The 22,798-nt window shown below is 51.4% G+C and overlaps 2 protein-coding genes across 4 annotated transcripts in view; both read left to right on the top strand.

Moving 5' to 3' along the window:
• LOC144944204 (collagen alpha-3(VI) chain-like) overlaps positions 1-22,798 on the top strand; it is a 135,255-nt gene that overhangs the window by 37,548 nt on the left and 74,909 nt on the right. For all 3 annotated transcript variants that reach the window (XM_078872240.1, XM_078872239.1, XM_078872238.1), the window contains exons 4-11: positions 9,253-9,475; positions 10,741-11,319; positions 12,401-13,033; positions 13,694-14,275; positions 15,783-16,126; positions 18,055-18,133; positions 19,721-19,869; positions 21,294-21,386. In XM_078872240.1, the coding sequence (XP_078728366.1) occupies positions 9,253-9,475; positions 10,741-11,319; positions 12,401-13,033; positions 13,694-14,275; positions 15,783-16,126; positions 18,055-18,133; positions 19,721-19,869; positions 21,294-21,386 (2,682 nt within the window). The remainder of the gene's footprint in view (positions 1-9,252; positions 9,476-10,740; positions 11,320-12,400; positions 13,034-13,693; positions 14,276-15,782; positions 16,127-18,054; positions 18,134-19,720; positions 19,870-21,293; positions 21,387-22,798) is intronic.
• LOC144944240 (uncharacterized) lies at positions 166-6,854 on the top strand. The gene is made up of 2 exons (XM_078872242.1): positions 166-1,658; positions 6,526-6,854. Exons 1-2 carry the CDS (start codon positions 387-389, stop codon positions 6,535-6,537), a joined length of 1,284 nt encoding a protein of 427 aa, XP_078728368.1. The 5' UTR covers positions 166-386; the 3' UTR covers positions 6,538-6,854.

Raw genomic sequence — 22,798 nt, 5'->3', positions numbered from 1 at the left:
CTACTCTTAAAAATCTAACAGCAGTGCGTACTGACTGTGGTGGTTCCTGCTATGATTACAGCAGTGCATACTGTAGTGGCACTTGCTTTCACTGCAGCAGTGCATACTGACTGTGGTGGTACCTGCTGTGATTACAGCAGTGCATACCGACTGTGGTGGTACCTGTGTAGGGGTGTCAGGGGAAGGATTCCCACCAATAGATGGGTTAGGGGGAGGGGTGATCGAGGTGATATAAGGAGAGAACGGGCGGGAAAGGGGGGCCTTTGGCGGGAACGGGATTGGGACGGCTGGCGACAGGTGTGAATGGAAGGAAAGGAATAAAGGACGAGACCCCTGCAATCTCGTGTCGGCTCCTCTCTACATTTGGTGGCAGCGGTGGGATCCTAATGGCTACAAAGAAGAATCCTCGCGGGAGGGAGCCGAGGGAGGAGGAAGCAGGGGCCGGGGATCCTTCACATCCTGGGCAACAAGGGGGCCTGCTGTCAGAAGCAGCAGAAGGGGGCCCGGATCGCCTGGAGGATCGCATGGAGGACCGCATGGCCCGCGTGGAGAGGGCGCTCCAGGAGCTCTTGCAGAGGCTCCCTATGGGGGGCCCGCCGGCACCGGGACCCCCACCCCCACGCGTACTACGGGAGGAGAGGCCACGGGAACCGGACGCCGACCAGCCGGCCGGGCAGGAGCCGCAACCAACCTCGTCACGCCAGCCGCCGCCGCTCCCGCCAAAACCCCCAGGGCTAAACACCCAACACGGAGAGCAGGTGGCCGGACGGCCGCGTCGGCTGGGGCCCGTCGACAAGTTTGTGGCTGAGGAAGAAGATTGGGAGGAGTTTGTCCGCCGATTCGAGGCTGCCTTCCACGCTCTCGAGTGGACAGACGAAGAGGCCCTACGAGCGCTGCCATCTGTTCTGGGCAAAGAAGCACTCTCCTCTTACACCTCCCTTCCCTCGCACAGCAAGTCCACGCTACAGGCGGCCTACGAGGCTTTGGGGGAGATCTATTGCCCGGCGGAAGGAGCCTTTAAACGGTTCCAGGATCGCCAGCGAGGGGCTAAAGAATCCCCTTTAGCCTACAGGGGGGCGCTGCTCGTGTTGGCGAGGAGAGCTTTCCCTCGCCTGGCTGAAGAAGCGCTCGAGGACCTCGTGGTCGAGCACCTCATCGCCTACGCTTGCCGCGCCGGCGTTGTAATGCCCGTAGTGACGCCGGAAGAACGCACCTCGCTGTGGGCTGCCCGGACCATCCAAGCCCACGAGCAGGTCATGGGCCGGGCGCCACCCGTGGGCCCGGTGGCTGGCGCGGCGGGGGGGAACAGCCGAGCCGTTGCCGCGGCGCTACTTGGTCCAGCGACACTAACCGCCGAACCTGCACCGTCACCACAGGCTGCCGGTGGGGCATCTGGGGACGGACCGCCGACGTCTGAGACGGAGCCATCGCTGCGGGAGGTGTACGCGGCGATCCGGGGACTGGCGGAGCAGAGGGACCAGCCGCCGCGTCGCTGGCAGCCGCCTCTACAACATCGCGCCGAGCCCCCCCGACGCAACGCCCCGTGGGTCTGCCACCGTTGTGGTCGCGAGGGGCATGTGGCGAGGGGGTGCCGCACGGAGCCGGAGGCCGCCAACGTCACCTGGAACCTGCCGGGGCCGAACGCCGACAGGAGCCAGGCGAGTGACGCCGTCCCACCCGGCCTCTGGGGCGGGCCGGGTAATTACAATTCCGACGCCGCGAACTCACCAGGAGTCTCCTCGGGGTGGGCGCCGGTGGTGTCGTTTCCCGGTCCCCGCTGTTCTGGTCGGGGGAAGGGGATAGCGCCGGGGCCTGTGGTCGCATCGCGACCCGGAGTGGCGTCGCGAACGGACGTGACGTTGCGTCCGGAAGTGACGTCGCGGCCGGAAGTGGTGTCGCGGATCGCGCCGGGAATTGCGCCGGGGCCGTGGACCGCGCCTGGAATCGCGCCGGGGCCAGGGACCGCGTCGGGGATCGCGCCGAGGCCGGGGACCGCGCCGGGAGTCGCGCCGACGCCGGGAGGGACGTCGCGGACGGAGGTGACGTCGCGGGCGGAGGTGACGTCGCGGGCGGAAGTGACGTCGCGGCCGGCAGCGACGTCGATGCCGGGCGTGACGTCGCGCGCGGGCGGGGTTTCGCGGGCGGGCGTGGGTTCGCGGGCGGGCGGGGTTTCGCGGGCGGGCGTGACGTCGCGGGCGGGCGTGGTTTCGCGGGCGGGCGTGGGTTCGCGGGCGGGCGTGACGTCGCGGGTGGGCGTGGTTTCGCGGGCGGGCGGGGTTTCGCGGGCGGGCGTGACGTCGCGGGTGGGCGTGGTTTCGCGGGCGGGCGTGGGTTCGCGGGCGGGCGTGACGTCACCGGCGGGCGTGACGTCGCCGGCGGGCGTGACGTCACCAGTTACCTGCAACGCCGGCGAGTTGCCAGGGGCAACGGCCCGGGGGCGGAGGCAGCCCACACGATTGACATTGCGCCCTGGAGCAATTCCACGACCCGCCTCACCACCGCTTTGCGACAGAGCGAGACGGAACCAGGGGGACCACGCCCCCGTGACAAAGGAAAGGGAGGGGCTCACGGGAAGGCCCACCCCCCAGTCCCCACCGCCCCCTACAATGGGGGGGCCCCCCCACACCACAAGGGGGGCCCATCCTACGTCACCTAGGGGGGGCAATTTGCACTACATAGAGAGCCCAGCCCGCAACCCAGGGGTAAGCCCACACTATGTAACAAGGGCGCGTTCACCCTGCTGTGACGCACTCCAAAGGGAGGAACCCCATCTTCAGTCCATCCACACCCATCCCCCATCATTTCACCATGCACCACAGGATAACGAGACGCCGCCTGGTCAGTGGCCGGACTCAGCCACACAATGGAGGAAGCTGGCAAGGCGGGTGGTAGCGGCCACGTCAGGAACCTCGGTCCTGGTCGGTGAAATCGCGGGAGTGTCGGCACGTATCTTGGTCGATACGGGGGCATCAGCCACGATCATCTCGAGCACCATGCATGAGATGCTGCCGGATAAAATCCGACCTTTAGTCCCCGTCAAGACAACGTTCATTGCAGCAAATGGAGGCAGCATGGGCTTCCTGGGCCAGGTTGAAGCCCCGATACAGATTGGGCAGCTTTCGGTAGCAGGACCCATCCTTGTCTCCGCAACGTTGCCCGTACCCTGCCTGTTGGGGACGGACTTTCTGAGGCGGATGCCAATGAAAATCGATCTGGCCAATGGGCGGGTGGAAGTCCAGGGAACGCATCTCCATTTCCTAAAGGCGGAGGGGGCCAGCCAGGGTGTACCCTACGTGCAGGCTCTGGTCAGTAAGTCTGTCTCCATTCCCCCGGCAGCCCAGATGCTGGTTCCGTTGCAATATCGGTCCCCCCTCGTGACAGCCCGACCAGACTCACCCATCCTGGTGTCTCCGGCGTCAGCGGCCATGGATCGTCATGCGCTGGTGGGGGCCGAAACTATTGTACAGAGGAACCAGCATCTGTTCATTCAGGTGCTGAACACCTCCGATAGAACAGCGACGGTGCAGGAGGGAACAGTTCTGGCCCACGTTAGTCCCTTGTCACTAGGAGCCCCAGGGACAGAGCCCGAGCTTGTAGGCAGCATCAGCCAGTCCGAGGACAGAGGGGCCAAATCGTGGATGGACCAGCTGGCGGGGCCTGAGCCGGGATTGCCGCCCGACCAGAAACAGCAGCTGCACTCGTTATTGCAGGAGTTCTCGGACGTGTTCAGCCGGGGACCGTTCGACCTAGGGCGCACAAATCTGTCACAGCACCACATCAACACGGGAGATGCCGCACCCCTGCGCCAAAACACATATAGAATGAGCCCAATGGAAAAAGGGCACATTCAACAAGCGGTGCAGGAGATGCTGCGGGCCGACATAATTTCTCCATCCTCGAGTCCCTGGGGGGCACCGGTGGTCCTAGTCAAGAAGTCAGATGGGTCACTGAGATTCTGTGTGGACTTCCGACGCCTCAATGCCGTCACGCTGGCCGACGCATATCCCCTACCACGTATCGACGACTCATTGGATGCACTGGCGGGAGCAAAATTTTTCAGTACGCTGGATTTGTTGTCCGGGTTCTGGCAGGTCCCACTAGACGCGGACTCCCGGCCTAAAACAGCATTCCGGACACCACAGGGCCTGTTCGAGTTCAACTGCCTGCCTATGGGCCTCCAGACGGCGCCGGCAACGTTCCAACGCATAATGGAGTTGGCCTTGGCAGGCCTCCAATGGGAAACGTGCCTCATCTACCTGGACGACGTCATTGTTTTCAGCCGATCATTCGAGGAACACATTGACCGATTGCGTCAGGTGTTCCTGCGGTTCCGGAACGCGAACTTGAAGCTCAAGCCGTCGAAGTGCCACCTTATGCAGTCGTCGGTACGCTACTTGGGCCACGTCGTCAGTGAGTCGGGAGTGGCTACAGACCCGGAAAAGACGGCCTGCGTGAGGGCCTGGGCTGTTCCCACAACGGTTCCGGAGGTACGCCGGTTTGTGGGTTTCGTTTCTTACTACCGCCGGTTTGTGCCCAACTTCGCAACCATTGCCAAGCCCTTGCACGTGTTGACGGCGAAGAACCAGAGGTTTTATTGGGGCCCTCTGGAGGAAGAGGCATTCCAGCAGCTGCGCTCACGTCTGACAGATGCACCACCATTGGCCTTTCCGGATTTTGGCCTCCCCTTTATCCTGGACACGGACGCCAGCGATGTGGGCATCGGCAGTGTTTTGTCGCAAGTCCAGCAGGGTCGGGAGGTGGTTATCGCCTATGGTAGTCGCGTGCTTTCATCAGCAGAGCAGCGCTACTGCGTCACACGTAGGGAACTCCTGGCAGTCGTTCACTTTGTGCAGCAATTCCGACCCTACCTGTATGGTCGCAAATTTACGGTCCGCACTGACCACGCGGCCTTGCAGTATTCGCTCCGCATCGACCAGCCTTCGGGCCAGCTGGCCAGATGGATAGAACGCCTGCAGGAGTACAGGTACCAAGTAGTGCATCGCAAAGGGACCAGACATGCCAACGCAGACGCATTGTCCCGACTGGTGCCCCAGGGCCCTTGTGCATGCACCACAGGCGGGGCACGCTGCAAGGAGGCGAGGCCGGAGGGGACGGTCATCGCTCCCGTACGCACGGCGGAGGGCGCACAGGGTGAGGTCCAGCTGACCGACCACGACCTGGGGCTGACCTTGGACGATTGGAGACGGCTACAGCTGGAGGAAGCCCCACTGCGAACACTACGCGCCTCAGCAGAGGCAGGGGGGGAGGAGTACATCGTATGGGAGGATCTCCTCATGCGATGGGACCCGACAGGGCGCCGGCGATGCCTGGTAGTTCCGGAGTCGCTGCGTCAACAATTGGTTTTGGACGTACACGGCCGCCAGCTGCTGCACCTGGCAGGGCGGAAGACACTGCACACATTACAGGGTCGGTACTTTTGGCCAGGTATGACCGCTGACGTGCATCGATGGGTCGCTACCTGCGTCGAATGTGCGCGGCGAAAGCCGCCACCCCGGGTAAGCCGGGCGCCCCTACAGCCCATCACGGTGACCAGGGTCAACGAATTGGTTGCGTTGGACATCTTGGGACCGCTGCCGGTCACGCCACGGGGAAATAAATACCTGTTGGTCGGAGTCGAGTACTGCACGAGGTGGCCGATGGCGTGGGCCCTCCCGGACCAAACGGCACAGACCATCGCCGATGCCTTCGTGGGAGGCTATGTCCTTGATAAGGGGGCACCGGAGCGGTTGCTCACGGATCAGGGCAGGAATTTCTCCTCACAGCTATTGAAGGACGTCTGCTCTATCCTGGGCACTAAAAAGGTCCGAACATCTCCATATCATCCCCAGACCGATGGGATGGTAGAGCGGCTTAACCGCACCATAGCGGCCATGCTGTCCCAAGTGGTGGACGAAAACCATTCCGACTGGGACCTCCACATTCCATCGGTCTTAGCGGCGTACAGGGTGGCCCCACACGCGGCGACGGGGTTCTCGCCGTTTTTCCTGATGTACGGACGGGATCCCGTTCCGCCTATTGAGGTGCAGCTGACGGACATTCCGGCAAGAGCCGACGCATGGCCGAAGGCACTAAAGACCTCCCTCATTTATTTGAGAGAGGCCCGCCAAGCAGCCGAGGCCGCATCGGCCGCGAGCCAAGAGAGTAATGTACGGATACGGGAGAGGACAGTGACAGCCAAGCCCTTTAAAGTCGGGGACCAGGCATGGCTACACTGTCCTCAGGTGCCGGTTGGCCTCTCACCAAAGCTGCACCGACCCTGGAAAGGGCCGGTCGAGGTCATCAAAGCACTCCGACCGCAGTGCGTCCAGGTCCAACTGGGTAAGCGACGATGGTTTGTACACCCCACCCGCCTTAAGCCATACATCTTTCCACCGTCATCTTCACCAACATCACCACCAACATCACTGCCAACATCATCATCATCCCTACCCAGGCCAAGGTCGCCGACCACCACGCGCCGACCGGCAGGGGGTTCGGTGCCCTGTGTTCCCTTGTCACCTACAGCACCCCATGTGAGGCCTGACGGAGCGGCGGCACGAGCGGGGGCCGGAGAGACAGCGGCGCCAGGCAAGGCGACACCGGCACCACCGAACCAGGGACCGCGACGAGAGGGCCTTCGAAGGAGGGGGCCGCCACGGTCATCTGCTGCCTGTGGATGTCCGGGCTGTTACGGGATGCTGGCTGGAGACCTGGGCAGGCCGCGCAATTGATTTGTTGTGTTATATTGCATTGTATGGTTGTGGGGGGGGGTAAGGGCTGTCGTCACTGTCAGTGGTGGGAGGCATGGGGAGACTTAAATGGTCCATGGGGGAGGCAGAACCGAGGACGGTTATTTTTTCTCCGGGGGGGGGGGGGGGGGTGATGTAGGGGTGTCAGGGGAAGGATTCCCACCAATAGATGGGTTAGGGGGAGGGGTGATCGAGGTGATATAAGGAGAGAACGGGCGGGAAAGGGGGGCCTTTGGCGGGAACGGGATTGGGACGGCTGGCGACAGGTGTGAATGGAAGGAAAGGAATAAAGGACGAGACCCCTGCAATCTCGTGTCGGCTCCTCTCTACACCTGCTATCACTACAGTAGTACATGCTGATTCTATAGCAGTATTTATCGACTGTATAGCACAAAGTACTCACCTGACAGAGTGGCGTGGTGAACCCTAATCCCATGCAGAACCTCCGGCCGCGGCCTAGTTTGTCCAGCCGGCCGAGGTGGCATCTTGGCAAGCTGGGGCTGGGCTGCTACACCTGACCCCCCCCCCCCAGCCACGATCTCCCCGGCCCCTCTGCAGTAATATCTACGGCCTATAGTGGTAGCATCTAGCGACTGTATAGTAGTAATCACTGCACGCATTGGGGTGGAGGGGACATCACACAGTGAAGAATTAACGTCAGCGTTTAGTGTATTCTTATAGCATTTTTTATGCGAAATGTCCCGATCCCTCCCACCAAAGGCGTCAACTTGCATGGGCCGTCTCCCCCCACCAAAGGTGCGTGAGTTGGTATGGGCATGCACGTGTCATAAATAAATAAATAAAAGGGAAGCGCACACAAATTGCACTAAATCGCTAATTTAGCATATTTAAATTTGATGGATGTGAAAAAGGCATAGCGCTTGCTCACCGCGGGGCTTACGGCGTGGTACCTGGCTTTTTTTTTTATTAAACCCCACCATTGGAGAGGCAAATCGTTCGCAAGCGCGCGAACACACACAAACTCACAAACAGATAATTTTTTACTTTTACATATATAGACTCAATTTGAAATCGCTTTATCTCTGCAACCACGAACCGCCCATTAATGCAACTCTTACCACTTGAAAGGGCAGGGCATATAGTTTCAAATGATTACTGCTAGATGCCTCTCTCAGCGCACAAACAGTCCCTAGCCTCAGTCATTCGTAAGACACACTGCCTCAATATTGGATAGCTCGCACGGGATCCCAAGACCCCCAGACATCACACCCTGCGACTTTTTCTTGTGGGGATACGTCAAAGACCGTGTTTTTGTGCCACCATTACCGACTAATCTGGATGACCTCAAAAACAGAATCACGGCAGCGGTGACTTCAGTGGAAGAAGACACTTTGAGAGGCATTTGGGATGAATTCAACTATCGTCTCGATGTTGTCCGTACAGCAGGTGCAGGGCACATCGAACATTTATAAAATCGTTAGTAAACTTGATCAATCATTAAACCTTTTGTAACTTTTTGTGTAATAGTAACATGTTGCCATCGTGAAATATACTGAAATTGGGTCCATCATTTTCATACACCCTATATAATACTCTTTGGTTTTTTCGGTAAAGTCACATAGGTGAAAATAAAATAAAAATGAAAATTAAATCACGACGTTTCGGAGGCAACACAGGTGGAACTGTTACAGCCAACATCACTGTAGTAAGTGAAGAGAGCTAACAGAGATACGCGATTATATAGGGTAAGAGGGGGGGAGGAGCCAATGGGGACCGCAAGGTAGGGGGGGGGCGCCCAAAGTGGAGTCGGGGGGGGGTGATACGCTGAGTTAAGCCGGCGTGTGAACACGGGGGCGGAAGTTAAGCTGATAAATAAGAACGCTAAGTTAAGCCGATTGATATCATCTATTTATTATGCAGGAGAGGGGGGCGGTGAGTATTGGGGCACGGAGATTAGAGAGACTTCGGGGGCGCCGTGTGAAGTCGGGGGGGGGGGGGTAAGCTGCATGTACCACAGAGGGGGAGGGGGGAGAATGGGATGGGGGACAGTTTTACACGATTAAAAACACTGTACGTCAAATGTCCTAGTGATGATCGAGTGCAAAGCTGGGAGTAAAAGACTGGAAATATGGATATGAATATAAACTATAAGGCAGCTAAAGTTTAACTTGGTTGATGACATCCTTCCAATGTAGGGTAAAACACAGTCTGCGATAACACATGACATGCGTACACAGGCTGAACAAAGGCTGAGGCGCGTGGGTAGCATCTAGAAGCATCCAGCAGCATCCCACCTTGTGTAATGCTACGCCAAGGTAGCCGTACACCCGCTTATTCCTACTCATGATGACGTAGTCCTGCTCGATCGCGTTGTAAAAATGTGTTCCCTAACACATTCATCGTGTTATGTCACATTCGCGTCATGAAAACAACACGTGTTTTAGGAGAAACAGACCGTACGCATGGTGATATTTGAAGTGCATTAAGCGAACGACTCATGATTCTGAACGTCAGGTAAGGCCTTGCGATTTCCACCTGGCAGGATGACGTGAGGCAGGCTGCGAGCATCTTGAAGCAGAGAAAGGTGGACATCATCGCGCTCGGCGTGAAGCAGGCAGACAAGTCGGAACTCAATTTGATTGCAGGTTCCAAGGTCTTCATGACAGACGATTACCCGGCTCTGAGCAGCTTCTCTCAAGAGGTTGTGACTGAAATCTGCTCTCCAGTGGACGAGTTGGTCATGAGAAGTCAAGTGACTGGGACACGTGAGTTGCTTGTTCGTTTACCGTCTTGCATTATTAAATGTTAACCTACGAGGCACCCCCCCCCCCAGCGTGTCACCTTCCCCTCCCGCGAGTCACCCCCCCCCCCCCATGGAGTCAGTCACCGCCCAGGAGTCACCCCCCCCCCCCCCCCGTGAGTAACCTCCCCCACGAGTTACCCCCCTCTCCCGTGACTCACCTCCCTCGCCCCGTGAGTCACCCACCCAGTGAGTCACCCCCCCCCCCCTCGCGATTCTATCCACACCCCGCGAGTCACCCCCCTCGAGTTAGAGTTACCCCCCCAAGTAGGCCTTGGCAAGGTAAGGTAATTTACCCTTTTTACCGGGTAAAAGGGTAAAGGTAAAGGTGTCGACATGCCAAGGGGTAAGGTAAAGGGTAGGGTAGAGGTAGCTTGGAAGAATTACCCGGTAGGGTAAAGTAGCGCAAAGTATTACCTGGTAAATACGGTACCTTGTTTACAGCTAAAAGCTCCGTGGCGCAGACCGTGGCCTACATTTAATAAGTAATATTTAAACAAACTTTATTAAAAACACGCTTTTATTAAATGTTCTAGTAATGGCAGAACTCCAGGAAGTGGCCCCGAAGCTTGCCGTAATGTAAGGGACCGTGGCCAATTACAGCCAACGTCAGTTGACCGTGGATAATTAGACTCAAGACGAAACATAACATATAAAAAATAATGTTTAAAAACATATATTTTTTATGATAGAATATAGTATTGTCATCAGTATGACCTAAGTATACCAAGTTTTCAGTCGATACCACATTAGGAAGTGGGTAAAAATTGAGTTTCATGATTTGAGGATACAACAACAATAACGACAACAACAACAGACAGAGTGAATTAAAAGAAAGCGTGTAAAATTGGAATCATCGAGAGTATTCTATATGATTAAAGCGCTCTACCAAGCATTTACTGTTATAAACCTTGTTCAAGTGAAGTAGTTCCCTAGTAATTACCCTGTAATCGGGTAATTTGTATGGGGTAAGGGTAAAAGGTAGGGTAAAGGTAAGCTCGTTGCTTTTTACCTTTTACCTTACCTGCTAAAGGGTAAAAGGTAGGGTAGAGTGATTGTATTGTGATAAGGTAAAAGGTAGGGTAAAGGTAGGCTCATTGTTTTTACCTTTTAACTTTTACCTTGCCTTGCCGAGGCCTACCCCCAAGTACCAAGTACTATGGCCTACGACACAGTGTTAACTTCAAAGACATTTTTGAGCAAAAATTTTGTGTTTCGTGGCTGCTGCAGCTTGCGAGAAGAGCGGTCCTGCCGACATCGTCTTCCTGATGGGAGGAGAGAAGAATGCCCAGACGTTGCAGAAGCTGCGAGTCCTACTCCTCTACATTATCGATGCCCTGGACGTCAGTAGCAACTTCGTTCGCGTCGGTCTTCTCCGTTACAACGCCGACCCCAAGAACGAGTTCTTCCTGAAGACGCACAAAAGGAAGGAAGACGTCATAAAGGCCGCCAAGTCTCAGCAAGTCAGAAGAGGGAGCCCGAAGCTCGGCGCCGGTTTGAACTTCGCCGCCAAGAATCATTTCACCAAGTCTGCTGGCAGCCGCGAGCTGGAGGGCGTGCCGCAGATCGCCGTCGTCTTGGCAGGAGCGTCGACAGACGACGACGTGTTGGCGGCGGCGGAGGAGCTCAAGAGTCAGGGAGTCGCGATCTTTGTCATCGCGACTGAAGACACGGACATTGCCGAGCTGCAGAGAGTCCCCAGCCAGTCATCGTTCTTGCTCACCTCCGACGACAAGGCCACGATTTTGCAGCAACTGTGCAAGTACATCGACCTCCAACTTACACCTTGGCCGTTGAAGCCGATGGGAGGTAAAACATGTTTAATCATTCCGCATCTCCTCATATACGCCGCAACATTTATCGTCATGTTCCTGCTAATTATTATTCTGCCTGTGATGCAATGTGGCAACACAAAGAAACGTATACTTCATATATTTTAGTACTGTGCAATGTAAGCAGCTCCAATCACACAATAAAGAACAAATGCTCTATTCAAGCTGCCTATCAAAAGGACATATCTTGGAACCACATTGCGCTGACTTGCACGGACGCAGTGGTTACCAGTATTGGCTGCCACGGTACATCCAGGACGAGCATTGGGCACCACGTTTGGCACAGTGACCTCGCAGTGACTCCCTACTCGGACACCTTTCTGCGTGGAGTCTGTATGTTCTCCTCCTGTTCTGCATGGGGTTTCTTCCGGGCTCTCCAATTTCCTCCCAAAGCAAAAAAAAACTGGTATTAGCCAAACATCCCAATGCTCAAAAAAATCCTGCAATTGACTCATTTGGGATTACGCACAGCAGCAGCAACATTGCTCCCTAATGTGAAAACTTGGCAGGACCCTCCTGAAAAGTGATGAGACAAAACACAATTACAATTTTGTTGGCAGAGTAAGGTGCCCATAATAGCAAATCTAATTCTATATTTCAGCATAGCTCCTGAGGCTCTCACTTCTCAGTTGGTGATATCTTTCTGAGATCGTGTGCGAGCACTGCATAAGCACATGAAATTCGAGGAAGATTTTACCTTGCTTCGAAATCCCGTTTAGTTTTAGTGCATCCGATCAATCATTTTCAGCAAAGTATAAAATTATTTCAATAACCGATTTGAAGTGTTTTGAAGTCCAGGCCGACCAGATGTGGAACGATCCAATTATTTGTCCGACAGGAACGCACGCGTGCGAATCGTGCATTTTGGTTCCGCGCGTGTGGCGTGTGTTATGCCATCGCGCCGCCCCTGCCACCATCTGCAGCCAACAGAAGGCGCTACCATTTGCCAGGATGTAAAAAAATAACAAACTAGTATTCAGAATAATGTTATTTATTCGTCACCAATGAACAATGCTGTTGCGAACTGAGCAGTTGAATGTGCTCTTCTCCCTTCTCAGATTACATGCGCGCCCCGCCAATGGACGTGGTCTTCCTCATCGACGGGTCGTCATCCGTGGGAGAGATAAACTTCCGCTTCATCAAAAACCTTGTCTACTCCTTCGTGTCGGCGCTGCCCGTCGGCGTCGACAACGTCCACGTGTCCGTGGTGCAGATCGGTGGCGCGCCGCACATTGAGTTTACGCTCGACAAGTACTTCGACAAGGAGAAGGTCCTCCGTGCCATCGAGGGAGTCACGCTTCAGGGCGGCACGGGAAAGATCAGGGAAGCCATCGAGCTCTCCATCAGCAACGTGTTCTCTCAGAAGGGCGGCGGCCGAGCGCAGAGCGTTGTTCCACAGCTGGCTGTGGTGGTGTCCGGCGGAGAGTCCGCGGACGACCTCTCCGGCGTGGAGGCCCTGCTGAAGCGCGCCGGCCTCACGGCGTTCTGCATCGGCGTGAAGGGCGGCGGAGTGGCCAACCTGAACCTGATAGCGTCGTCGCCGCGCGACGCCCATGTGCACCTGGCGCAGTCGTTCCAGCAAATCCAGCGTGTCGTGAATGAGGTCCTCAGCACCACGGTCGCAGAAGTGGAAAGGAAAATAAACAAAGTGATTGTCAGGTCGACGAGTACCTCCTTCAATCCAAATATGCGTGAGTGCTTTTGTACCCTTCCTCATGAATACACTCTAGAGCTTTTCATTGTCATTGTCTCGTGTGCAAAGCTGATTTAAAAAAAACACAACTGTACTGTAAATGCAGGAGGTTGCAGTGATGACACACAGAGTGCTTGCCACAAACCAGAATACGTTATTAATCTCGAACAAAAACTGTGACCGTATCACGTGCTTTCAGATGCGCTTCTGCGGTGGTCTGGAATGCTCTTTCTTCTGATATTAGGAAGCCACTGGAGCTATGTACTTTTAAATTTAGATTGAAAACTAATTTACTTTAGAACAGCTTTTTGTATTTACTTTGTTGTCCTTCCCCCGCACATCCGATTAGTGCGGTTGGCTACGTACGGTTCAAGATGCATTCAGCATTGTGTTCCAGCACCACTTCATGTCATCCATAAATATGTGATGTAAACACTCATTAATTGGTCGCTAACACTTTGATGAATAGATGAATGCAGAGCTTATGGGGGAATTTTGTGCTGGCCCTTTTTGCTCATCTGTAGTTCCTCGTGGCTCTGAGCCTCTCTCTTCAAGGAGCGAGCAACAACTGTGCATTATTAATAATAGTATGGTATAAACTGGGGTTGTGAATTTCATGACAACGGCTAACAGCATCTCAACGATGTTTTCGTCACAGAATGCGGCATCATAGCCGACGTGGTGCTGGTGATCGACAGTTCGACCAGCATCAGTCCACAGAACTTCGAGAACACGAAAGACTTCCTCAGCAAGCTGGTGATGAACTTCAGAATCTCGCCAAATGCCGTTAACGTTGGTGCCATCCAGTTCAGCACCAACCCCAAGACCGAATTCCTGCTCCCAGATTATGATACGCGCGAGAAAGTGGTGGCCGCCATCCTCGCCATCAAACAACAGAAGGGCGACACCTACACAGACAAGGCGCTGTGGCACGTCAAGAACAACATGCTGGGCGATCGCAAGGTGTCCAAGGTGGTGGTGGTGTTTACCGACGGCGACCCCACCAACAAATACAAGGTCCCCGCCGCGGCCGAGGCGCTGCACAACCAGGGCGTCAAAGTGGTGGCTATCGGCGTGGGTGACGTCCGCTTCGAGAACCTCAAAGTCATCGCCAGCGAGGAGAAGCTAGTGTTCCACCTCGAGAGTTTTGAAGACCTGCCGAACATTCGGGACGAGGTGGTGGGCAAGATGTGTGTCGGGGATGAGCCGGCGCCAAGCACGACGCCTCAGCCGCCACCGAGTAAGTGTTGCTGCGTGGGCCTATTCCAGGGATCGTTTTTGCTGCGAGACAGGGCGGTGGTGATGGTGGTGGTGTCGCAGTGATGCCCGCTCACGCCTCACAGCAGCAAGCAGGGTCTGGGTTCGATTCCTGGCTCGGTGTCTTTCAGTGTGTAGTCTATTTAACGCATAAAAAATAATGGTGTAGTGTATGAGTACGGTGTGGTGTTTTTGTAGTGTAATGCTAGTGTAGAAATATGGTGTAGCAAGTAGATACTGGGTTTGATTCCTGACTGTTGCCTTTCGGTGTGGAGTCTACCTAACGCATTTTTTCCCCTATATTTTTTTCATGGTGTAGTGTAGGAATAGTGTGTAGTGGTGTGGTGTAGTTGTGTGGCATAGGATTGCAGCGTAGTGGTGAAATTAATTCATGTAGTGGTGTAGTGAAACTTCTGCGTTTCAGGGGAGTAGTGTGTCTGGTGGGTGTCTACCGAGTGGTGAGGTAAGGCCCACTGAGCTATGTAGCTCGTTTTCAGAAGTGACCTGGCCGCAAATGGTAGTTCATCAAAGTGACTTATCATCATGTGGAAATGTATAGCAGCCAAATACTCTAAACGCGAGATGTTGATTCTAAATGTGGAGGGAGAAACCGGAGAACCCAGAGAAAAATCCACGACCACAGGGAGAACACGCAAACTCTATATATACAGGTGTCAGGGTCGTAATCGAACCCACGACCTCCTGCATACCAGGCAAGATAGTTAGCATCTTGCCACTACGGCGTCTGTATTTTCTCCACCTGCTCTGAATAGGGTTTCTTTAGGATCTACGGTCTCCTCCCAAAGCTTAATAAAAACCGCTGAAATATTACCTGAAAATTACTCAAATGGGATCACACACAGCAACAACATCGCCCCCCTACTGTGAAAACTTGGGCAGGACCCTCCTGAAAAAGAGTCTTGAGACTCAGGCTTTCCTGGATAATCACAACGGAATAATAACAACAATAATGATACAGTTTTAAGAGTTATAACATGTGTTGTTCACGTAGTAGTCACTGTGCACTGTTATGTCTCATTAACATTGAGGAAAGGGCAGTGACACGGCCTGGCAGTTAGTACGTTCACTGTTTGTTGTTGCAGAGGTTTATGGTTCGAATTTGGCAGGCCGCCCTGGTTATTCCTGTTTGTGTAATAATCGTCTTAATACCCCACGCATTCTGCTTCGCAGTGGATGTTAAAGATCTCCTGACGTCATTCGCAAGAGTATTCCATTGTGTGCCTGCATCATGATAAAAATTTGCCAAATTACAAATTTTACCTGTTAAAGACTCAGCTGAGACTATATAGCTAGCAGCAATACTTGCCTCCCTACTGGCTGACCAATGCCCCAGGTCACTCTTGCAAATGAGACTCTTTTCCTGGTCTCTAAAGTTCTCATCCTGGTTACACAAAATCAACTTAAAAGAGTGACTTTTGTGCAAGTCTAAACGCGCGCGCATGCGCACGCTGCCACCACGCCATGTCTAGGTATTACGGAGTGCTCGGTGGATGTCCTGGTCGGGGTGGACGTGTCGACGAACAACGCGGCGGACTACCAGAAGTTGATCAACCCCCTGAATGACGTGCTCGGGGCTCTTGGGCAAGTTGAGGGCGTCAGCTGCGACTTGGGAAGCATCCTGCCCACCCGGTTGGCGTTGTTGGCGGCAGCCCGCAACGGAAAAACGCTCGTAGAGACCGGCTTCGTGCCCTTCGGCAACACGTTCAGAGAGGCGGTTGAGAAACTCAAGACGGCGGGGCCTTCCTTCCTGAACGAGCAGGTCCTGGGAGCCGCCCTGGAAAAGATGGAGAAAGATAAATATGCCAGACTGAAGGTACGTCGGAGTCCCAAGGATTTACTACATCGGTAGGACTTTTTCGTTCATCAAAAACTCTGAACATCTCGTAAATATAATTAAAGATATTAAGCTTAATCCTAATGATATTTGGCGTCCTCTGGTCTTACACCGTTTGAGACAAGGCTCGAAAGAAAGCTGTCTCTGGTGTGGACCAATCAGTTTCAAAGACAATGCATATATTATCAAAGTGGATTTTTTGCATTCTGACCACAGGTATTGTGGTTAATGCAGACATGATTCCTGGTAAAATGTGTTTTTTTGTTGCAAGAAAAAATGGGAAATAAACCTATTATCATATTTTGGTACTGGTAAAGGAGTTCCAATGAAGTAAAAATAATTGTAACCGTTTGGATAGCTACCGCCTTAGTGCTGCATGGAAGCGAATCATCAAACAATACATTAATTAAATGCATGCCTATAAAGGGCAGCATACTTTAATAGGGATTACCGTTGGTATGCTATTTTAATACACACAATGGAAAGGAAGGACACGATCAAAGGGCACGCATAATGCACATGCATAATGTAGTTGACTCCGTAATCTCCCCCCCCCCCCACTTTGCACAAGAACGCAGAAGTGTGGTCACCACAACTCTCCTCAGATTATTCGAATCAGAATATTTATTTATCCAGGAGAAATCCGATCAGCTATGAAGCTCCTTTTCACAGATACCCAGAAGGGGCGGGTCAGAAAGTTACATAGACAAACAATACAAAAACACGATAGGAGTGCAAAGTATAGGAAAGATGAGCAAATCACTAATAAAATAGATATAGTGTATTGGTAAAAATTGCATGAGTACGCCAATTCTCAAGCTTGGGAAAAGAAGCAAAACAGCAACAGTCCCAAACCATATCAAGACAACGACACACAGTACCTCAATAAAATTGCACATTAAAATGTAACTATCGATATATGGGTAAGGATGAAAGTTATGAATCATATTCTGCAAATGCAGTTGTATCCACCACTAATATTCTGCTTTCGGATATTTTTTTAAAGGAAGATTTACGATGTTAAGGGAGGAAACAATGTTGTTTCCAAAACGTTGGTACTGCAATGGCAAAGGCTTTGTCACCTATTCCTATTCTTGTTTTTGGGATAGTTAAAGGCAATTAGATGGACGTCTGTGGTGTCTTGGGTTAGACAATGGGGTTAATGAATTTGCTAATTTTAGCGTAGATTTTCAATAAGGATTTTTTATGGATGAACATGGTCCAGTGTATATTTCTTATCAGCTCCTATCGGCTGCGACCCGGTGAGCTGCGACTGCTGCTATTCACAGCCAGAACTATTTGCAGGGACTCCTATCATCCACGGAGTAAATCACTGCCTTTTGAGCAGAGCTAGTTTGCGGATAGAAGAGAAGTCGCCCACACGTGAAGCTGCCGTGTGTGTTGATCAGCGGCACAATGCTGTTCCCGCCAGTCACATCCGTTCCTCGTGGTTCTCTCCAGGCTCAGAGAAGTTGCATGGCACTGTGGGATGATGATGATGATGATAGCGAGGGTGGTGATTGTTATGATGTTGGAGATTGACAGTGATAGTGATGATGATGATGGATTGGTGATGATGGATTGATGGTGTTTGACGATGATGATTGATTGCTGATGGTGTTGACGATTGATGTTCCTGATAATGATAATGGATTGATGATGATTGAAGATGATGACCATGAATTGATGATGGGTTGCAGATTATGTTGATGATTTGATGATGTATTGATGGTAATAGATTGACAATGATGTGTTGATGATGATGTATTAATGATGGATGATTGACAGTGGTTGATGATGTTACTTTTGACGTGTTCCATTGCTGGGCTGTGTGCCGCTGTACTTCATTTTTAAGCGACGTCGATCCCCACCGTTTCCCCTTCGGCTGGTGTGTGCTCTGCGTGCAGGTTCTCATATATTTTACGGATGGATTGGATCAAGACTTGAGCAAGATGCAGAAGATCATTCAAAAACTACATACCACAGGTAAGCGCTTGATTCTCTTTGGCATCGACAATTGTTGTCTGCACGCAGGTGCCGCCTCCTAAAATGTTTTAGCCTGGGCACTGCCTCCCCTAAAATCCTGGTGATGAACGTGTGATGCATTGTCATGGGCCAACCAGTGGACACGTGTGATCTTGAGCCCAAGCAATGCACGCCACAGTGCGATGCTGGTGCGTCTGTCTATCGTGGGGACAGGTCGTCATCGTCTGCAGATACACAAGCTGTGGCCAACAGAGCCATGCAATCCGTAGCAATAAGGGGCAGTTGTCTTGTATCGGAGTTGGACACCCTTGCAACATTGAGTTTAGTCCTTTCATCTAATATGTAAGTTTTCCACAAGCGAAGTGAATCAGAAGTGGGTTATAATGTCATCAGGTTGTTAGTTTTATGTTAGCGTAGTAACCCTATGTGCATGCACATTGGGCAATATTCATCTCAATTGACTATTCTGAGTCCTTTCTGTAAACCCGATGCTACCAAAATTGCTAACTGCACTGTTATATTTTGTATCACCACATGGCAACATGAATTCAGAGTTGTCATAAACGACCCTTGTAATAATCAATGAAAAAACCCCGATTTATTAAGCCATATGGGCGATAATCATGCATATATATCTGTTAAATCATTAACATAACTTATTGTGGCACATACCCAACAGTATATTCGCGATACTATTTTTATCTTCTTGGGAGCTCCCCCTTTTCACTCCTCGCCATGAGAAGCAGCAAAAATTTGCAAAGCTACCCACAAATTACTCAATTGGGAAAATGCATTGTAACATTGCCCCCTACAGCGACAACCTGGCAGAACCCTCCTGAGAAATAGAGTAATGAGACTTGGTGAGGTTTTCCCGGGCAAACGCTCGATTTAAATAACTAGGTGTGTCTCAGAAATGTGAAACATGACAGATCTCTGCTAGTGCAAAGGATCTCTGCTATAAAATGAGCAAAAGGGCAGTCGTCGTCTCCATTAGTGGCCCTGGGTGAATCGGGAAATGTCCACATTGTCATGGTGGGGGCCATTCCTTCCACACTATGATCAATGTTGAATTTCCATGAAATGGTATTCACTTGATTGATTATGATGATGACGACGATGACGATAGGCAAAGTAAAGCATCAAATAGGCGGTAGGCTAGCACACTTACGCCTTACGGCAAGAACGGCCTGAGTTCGATTCGCCTTTCTGTGAGAAGTTTGTATGTTCTCCCCCTGTTCTACAAAGGGTTTCCTCTGAGTTCTCCGGATTCCTGCCATAGCTAAAAAAAAAATAACAAATAATATAACAGGTATTGGGCAAAACATCCCAAAGTTTAAATATTACCTGCAAATTGTTCAATTGGGATTTCACATAGCAGTAACATCACCCCCCACCTGCTAAAACTCAGCAGGACGCTCCCAAAAAAGTCTTGAGTGAGGCCTTTCTGAGCGAACGGGCATAGTAATGATGTGCTGCGAGCTCGACAGTCTGAACGGATGACTCGTTGCATCCTCACACTGGGCCATTCTCGACCATGTTGTAATGGGGGGGTGGGGGTTTGCATGATGGCGCTTCTGCTGTGAGCAGGTATTGTGAACGCCTTCATCACGGTGAGCCTGCAAGGTATGGCCCAAGAGGCCGATATCTCCAAGGTGGAGTTTGGCCGTGGGACGCGGTACAATCGGCAAATCGTGCTCGCTCGCTGGGACCTGCAAAACGAGCTGGCTGTGGAGCTCGTGAGTGGTTTTGACTGGGAGGCACTCCCATGGACACACACACACACAAAGACAAATATTCCCCGTATAGCTTTAACAATTTTTTTAGGCTGATAGCGAGCACCTATGAAGGCCGGCACGGCACAGCATGCTCGGGCGCCTTCGTCTCCCCAGTGGCAATGTTTTCACACAGCACCAGGTACTCATTTGAGGCTGAGTCTTGTGAGTGGAGGCCCAGAACCGGTTCAGATAATTGTCATTAGTGTTGCCCGTGAGAGCGGAAATCGAACTCTGGTCACGGGGTTCATAGCGCCGCGCGCTAACCGCTGTGCCACCATTCCCTCCAAACACACACACTATACTCTTGGCTGATGGATTAATTCCAGTTTCTAGTTTGCCAAAGCAAACAAAGCAATGTATTTGGCGCGGTAATCGCCCACGGAGATGAAGAAGTATGTCGGACAAGTTAACTGTGGAGTGAAATAAGAACAATATGGTTGGCGAAAGAGAGATGGTGCAAAGCAACAACAAGGCCCCCCTAAAGGGGTAACAAGACATTCAAACGTTGTAGATAACATTTCACAGAAATAAAATAGACATATATATATACACACAACCCACACATTTCTTACGAAAAAAAAACGAAGTCTTTAAAACAAACCTTCCTACTGTGTTTTGCTAAATACATAAATAGCAATTAAAAATGCATATATAGATATTCAAAAGCCTTTCTCGTATGATAACGAAAAACATTTTTATATTAATTCGTCTTTCATGAGTGGAAAGGCAGATTATAATGCTATTTAACATAACATAATTTTTCGGTTTTTATTGCAAAAATCAAGTCAAATTTGTCTTTCTGACAACACACGAATCAGGCTGCACATCTCTGAGAAGCTCTAAACTCACCCGTTTCCCTTCCGCTCACGTGAATTTGACATGAAATGAGAATCGCTCATCTGATTTGCAAACAACTTATTGTCAGGTAAAGTGTTAGTAACCTGTCTGTTATCAGCTGTTACCAAGTATGGTAATCACCAGCAATGCTCAGAGTGCTAGACTTAACTAAAACCAGCCTATGTAGAGATCGTTTTTAACTTTACATATTTTTTACTTGGAAATGTTGACCTCGGGTTCGTATTTACATGGCAGTGTAGTGTAAATCGTCGTTTAGCAAATGCAATCTCATGCTCAAAAACATCTCTGGCAGCTAAAGTTTCGCTCATCAATGTGAGAGGGAGAATAAACTCAAGTTGGCTTAAGCAGCCGGAGTAAAAGCTCGCAGATAATGAGAACCACTCCGTAGTTTTCTGAGCGCCCACGCGGCTGCGAACGGGATATGCCGACCTTGATTGCCGACCACGTAACGATGTAAGTGCACCGCTCATTCTTGCCGTTGAGGCTGTTTCCTTTCGCTGTGCCCGCTGCTCTCCCCCCACCCCCAGAACAGCGTGGCGGAGCGCATCTGCTGCGGAGTGATGTGCAAGTGCAGTGGGCAGTCGGGCCCGCGCGGTCTACAGGGGCCGAGAGGCCTGCAGGTACGTGGAGGTTCTGCTGGGGGCCGGCCGGGTAGCCGGGTGGCTGGCCGGTTGGCCGGCCTGGCAGTGACGGCCAGATGCCACTGCGACCCCGAGCATCGTGGAAAATTCTTAGCGGTCCTCTCCGAACGCGAGCTGGCGTGGCTGGAGACAGGCTGGACGGGAGCCAAAATGCTATGTCTTGCGCTGCCAACAAAGAGGACATTGCAGATGTTTTCACGAAAACCATACAATGCGAAATTGCTTGCTACAAATATTACTACAACTTGCCCAGATTTATATAGTTTGTGGTAAGATGGGCAATGAAATACTTTTAAAAAAGGTTTTTCTTTTAAACTGATATGCACAACAGCAGTTCGTGGGTCTGCATCCAAGCGTGTGAATCCATGAAAACATAGAGAGTATCCACGCGTACATTCTTTGGAGATCTGCATAGCCTAACGCAACACAAGTCTCCCTTATACTGGCTTTCCAGCTTGTACTGGTCTGCCAGCTTGTTTCTATATTAAACTTTGCAGTGTGGTGAAGTGTGGTCAAAACAACCCCATGGCAGCCATGCCATGGGGACGCTTTGGTGTGGAAAAAGGCTGTCATTTATTATGATTGGTATTTTCATCTTATTTAAATTATATTGTTCATTTGGAATGTAGTATTTTATCTTTGTAAATACGTTCTCCATTTAGACTTTTGCCTTTTATTTCAGTCAAATCCAATTTTTGGAAAAAACCTTCGATTGTTTTTTCGGAGAAATAGCTTTGGCGAAAACGTGGGTAATTGTTATAAATTTGTATTGTATTGCTTGTTTTACGCAATCTCAATGGACTTTATTATCTACGATCGAATATTATATCTCTGTGACAAGTTATAGTTCCATCTTTCATCTCTCCCTCAGTGTGACCACATTTTGCTGTTTTTTAAGGCTCTCATTGCTTGACATCTCAATTCGATGGAGCTTTTATTTTTGTTTTGTTATTTCTTAATTTTTTCTTCTCATTCATACAGAGTTTGGTGTATTCACGCTTTAGTTTTAGCGTCTGTATCTACTTCCTCAGCAAGTCTTGTGGGTTTTGAGATAATTTGTCCTCTGCTGGTGAACCTTCCCCCTCCGTCACCGTGCTAGTTTATTGCATTGTCCGTGCAGCACACAGTATGTTGAGGGGCTGGGGATTATGGATGAGGGGAGAAAAGTGTAATGTCCTCGTCATTGTCCAGAGTGGGTCAAGTTTCTAGCCCGCAATACGGGCGGCGCGCAAGCTTCGGAATTTAAATCATTCTCTGCTGAAAACGTTGGAGTGGATATGCAGACGGGATGAATGAGTGATTTAAAAGTTTATGAAATATTTTATTTAAGCCATAAACCAGGAATTGTGACCACTTTGCTCATTTTAACAATTATATACCATCTGAGGTAG

Source organism: Lampetra fluviatilis, chromosome 2 (assembly GCF_964198595.1).
Source record: "Lampetra fluviatilis chromosome 2, kcLamFluv1.1, whole genome shotgun sequence".
NCBI lineage: Eukaryota > Metazoa > Chordata > Hyperoartia > Petromyzontiformes > Petromyzontidae > Lampetra > Lampetra fluviatilis.
This window is presented reverse-complemented; position numbering and strand designations above follow the sequence as displayed.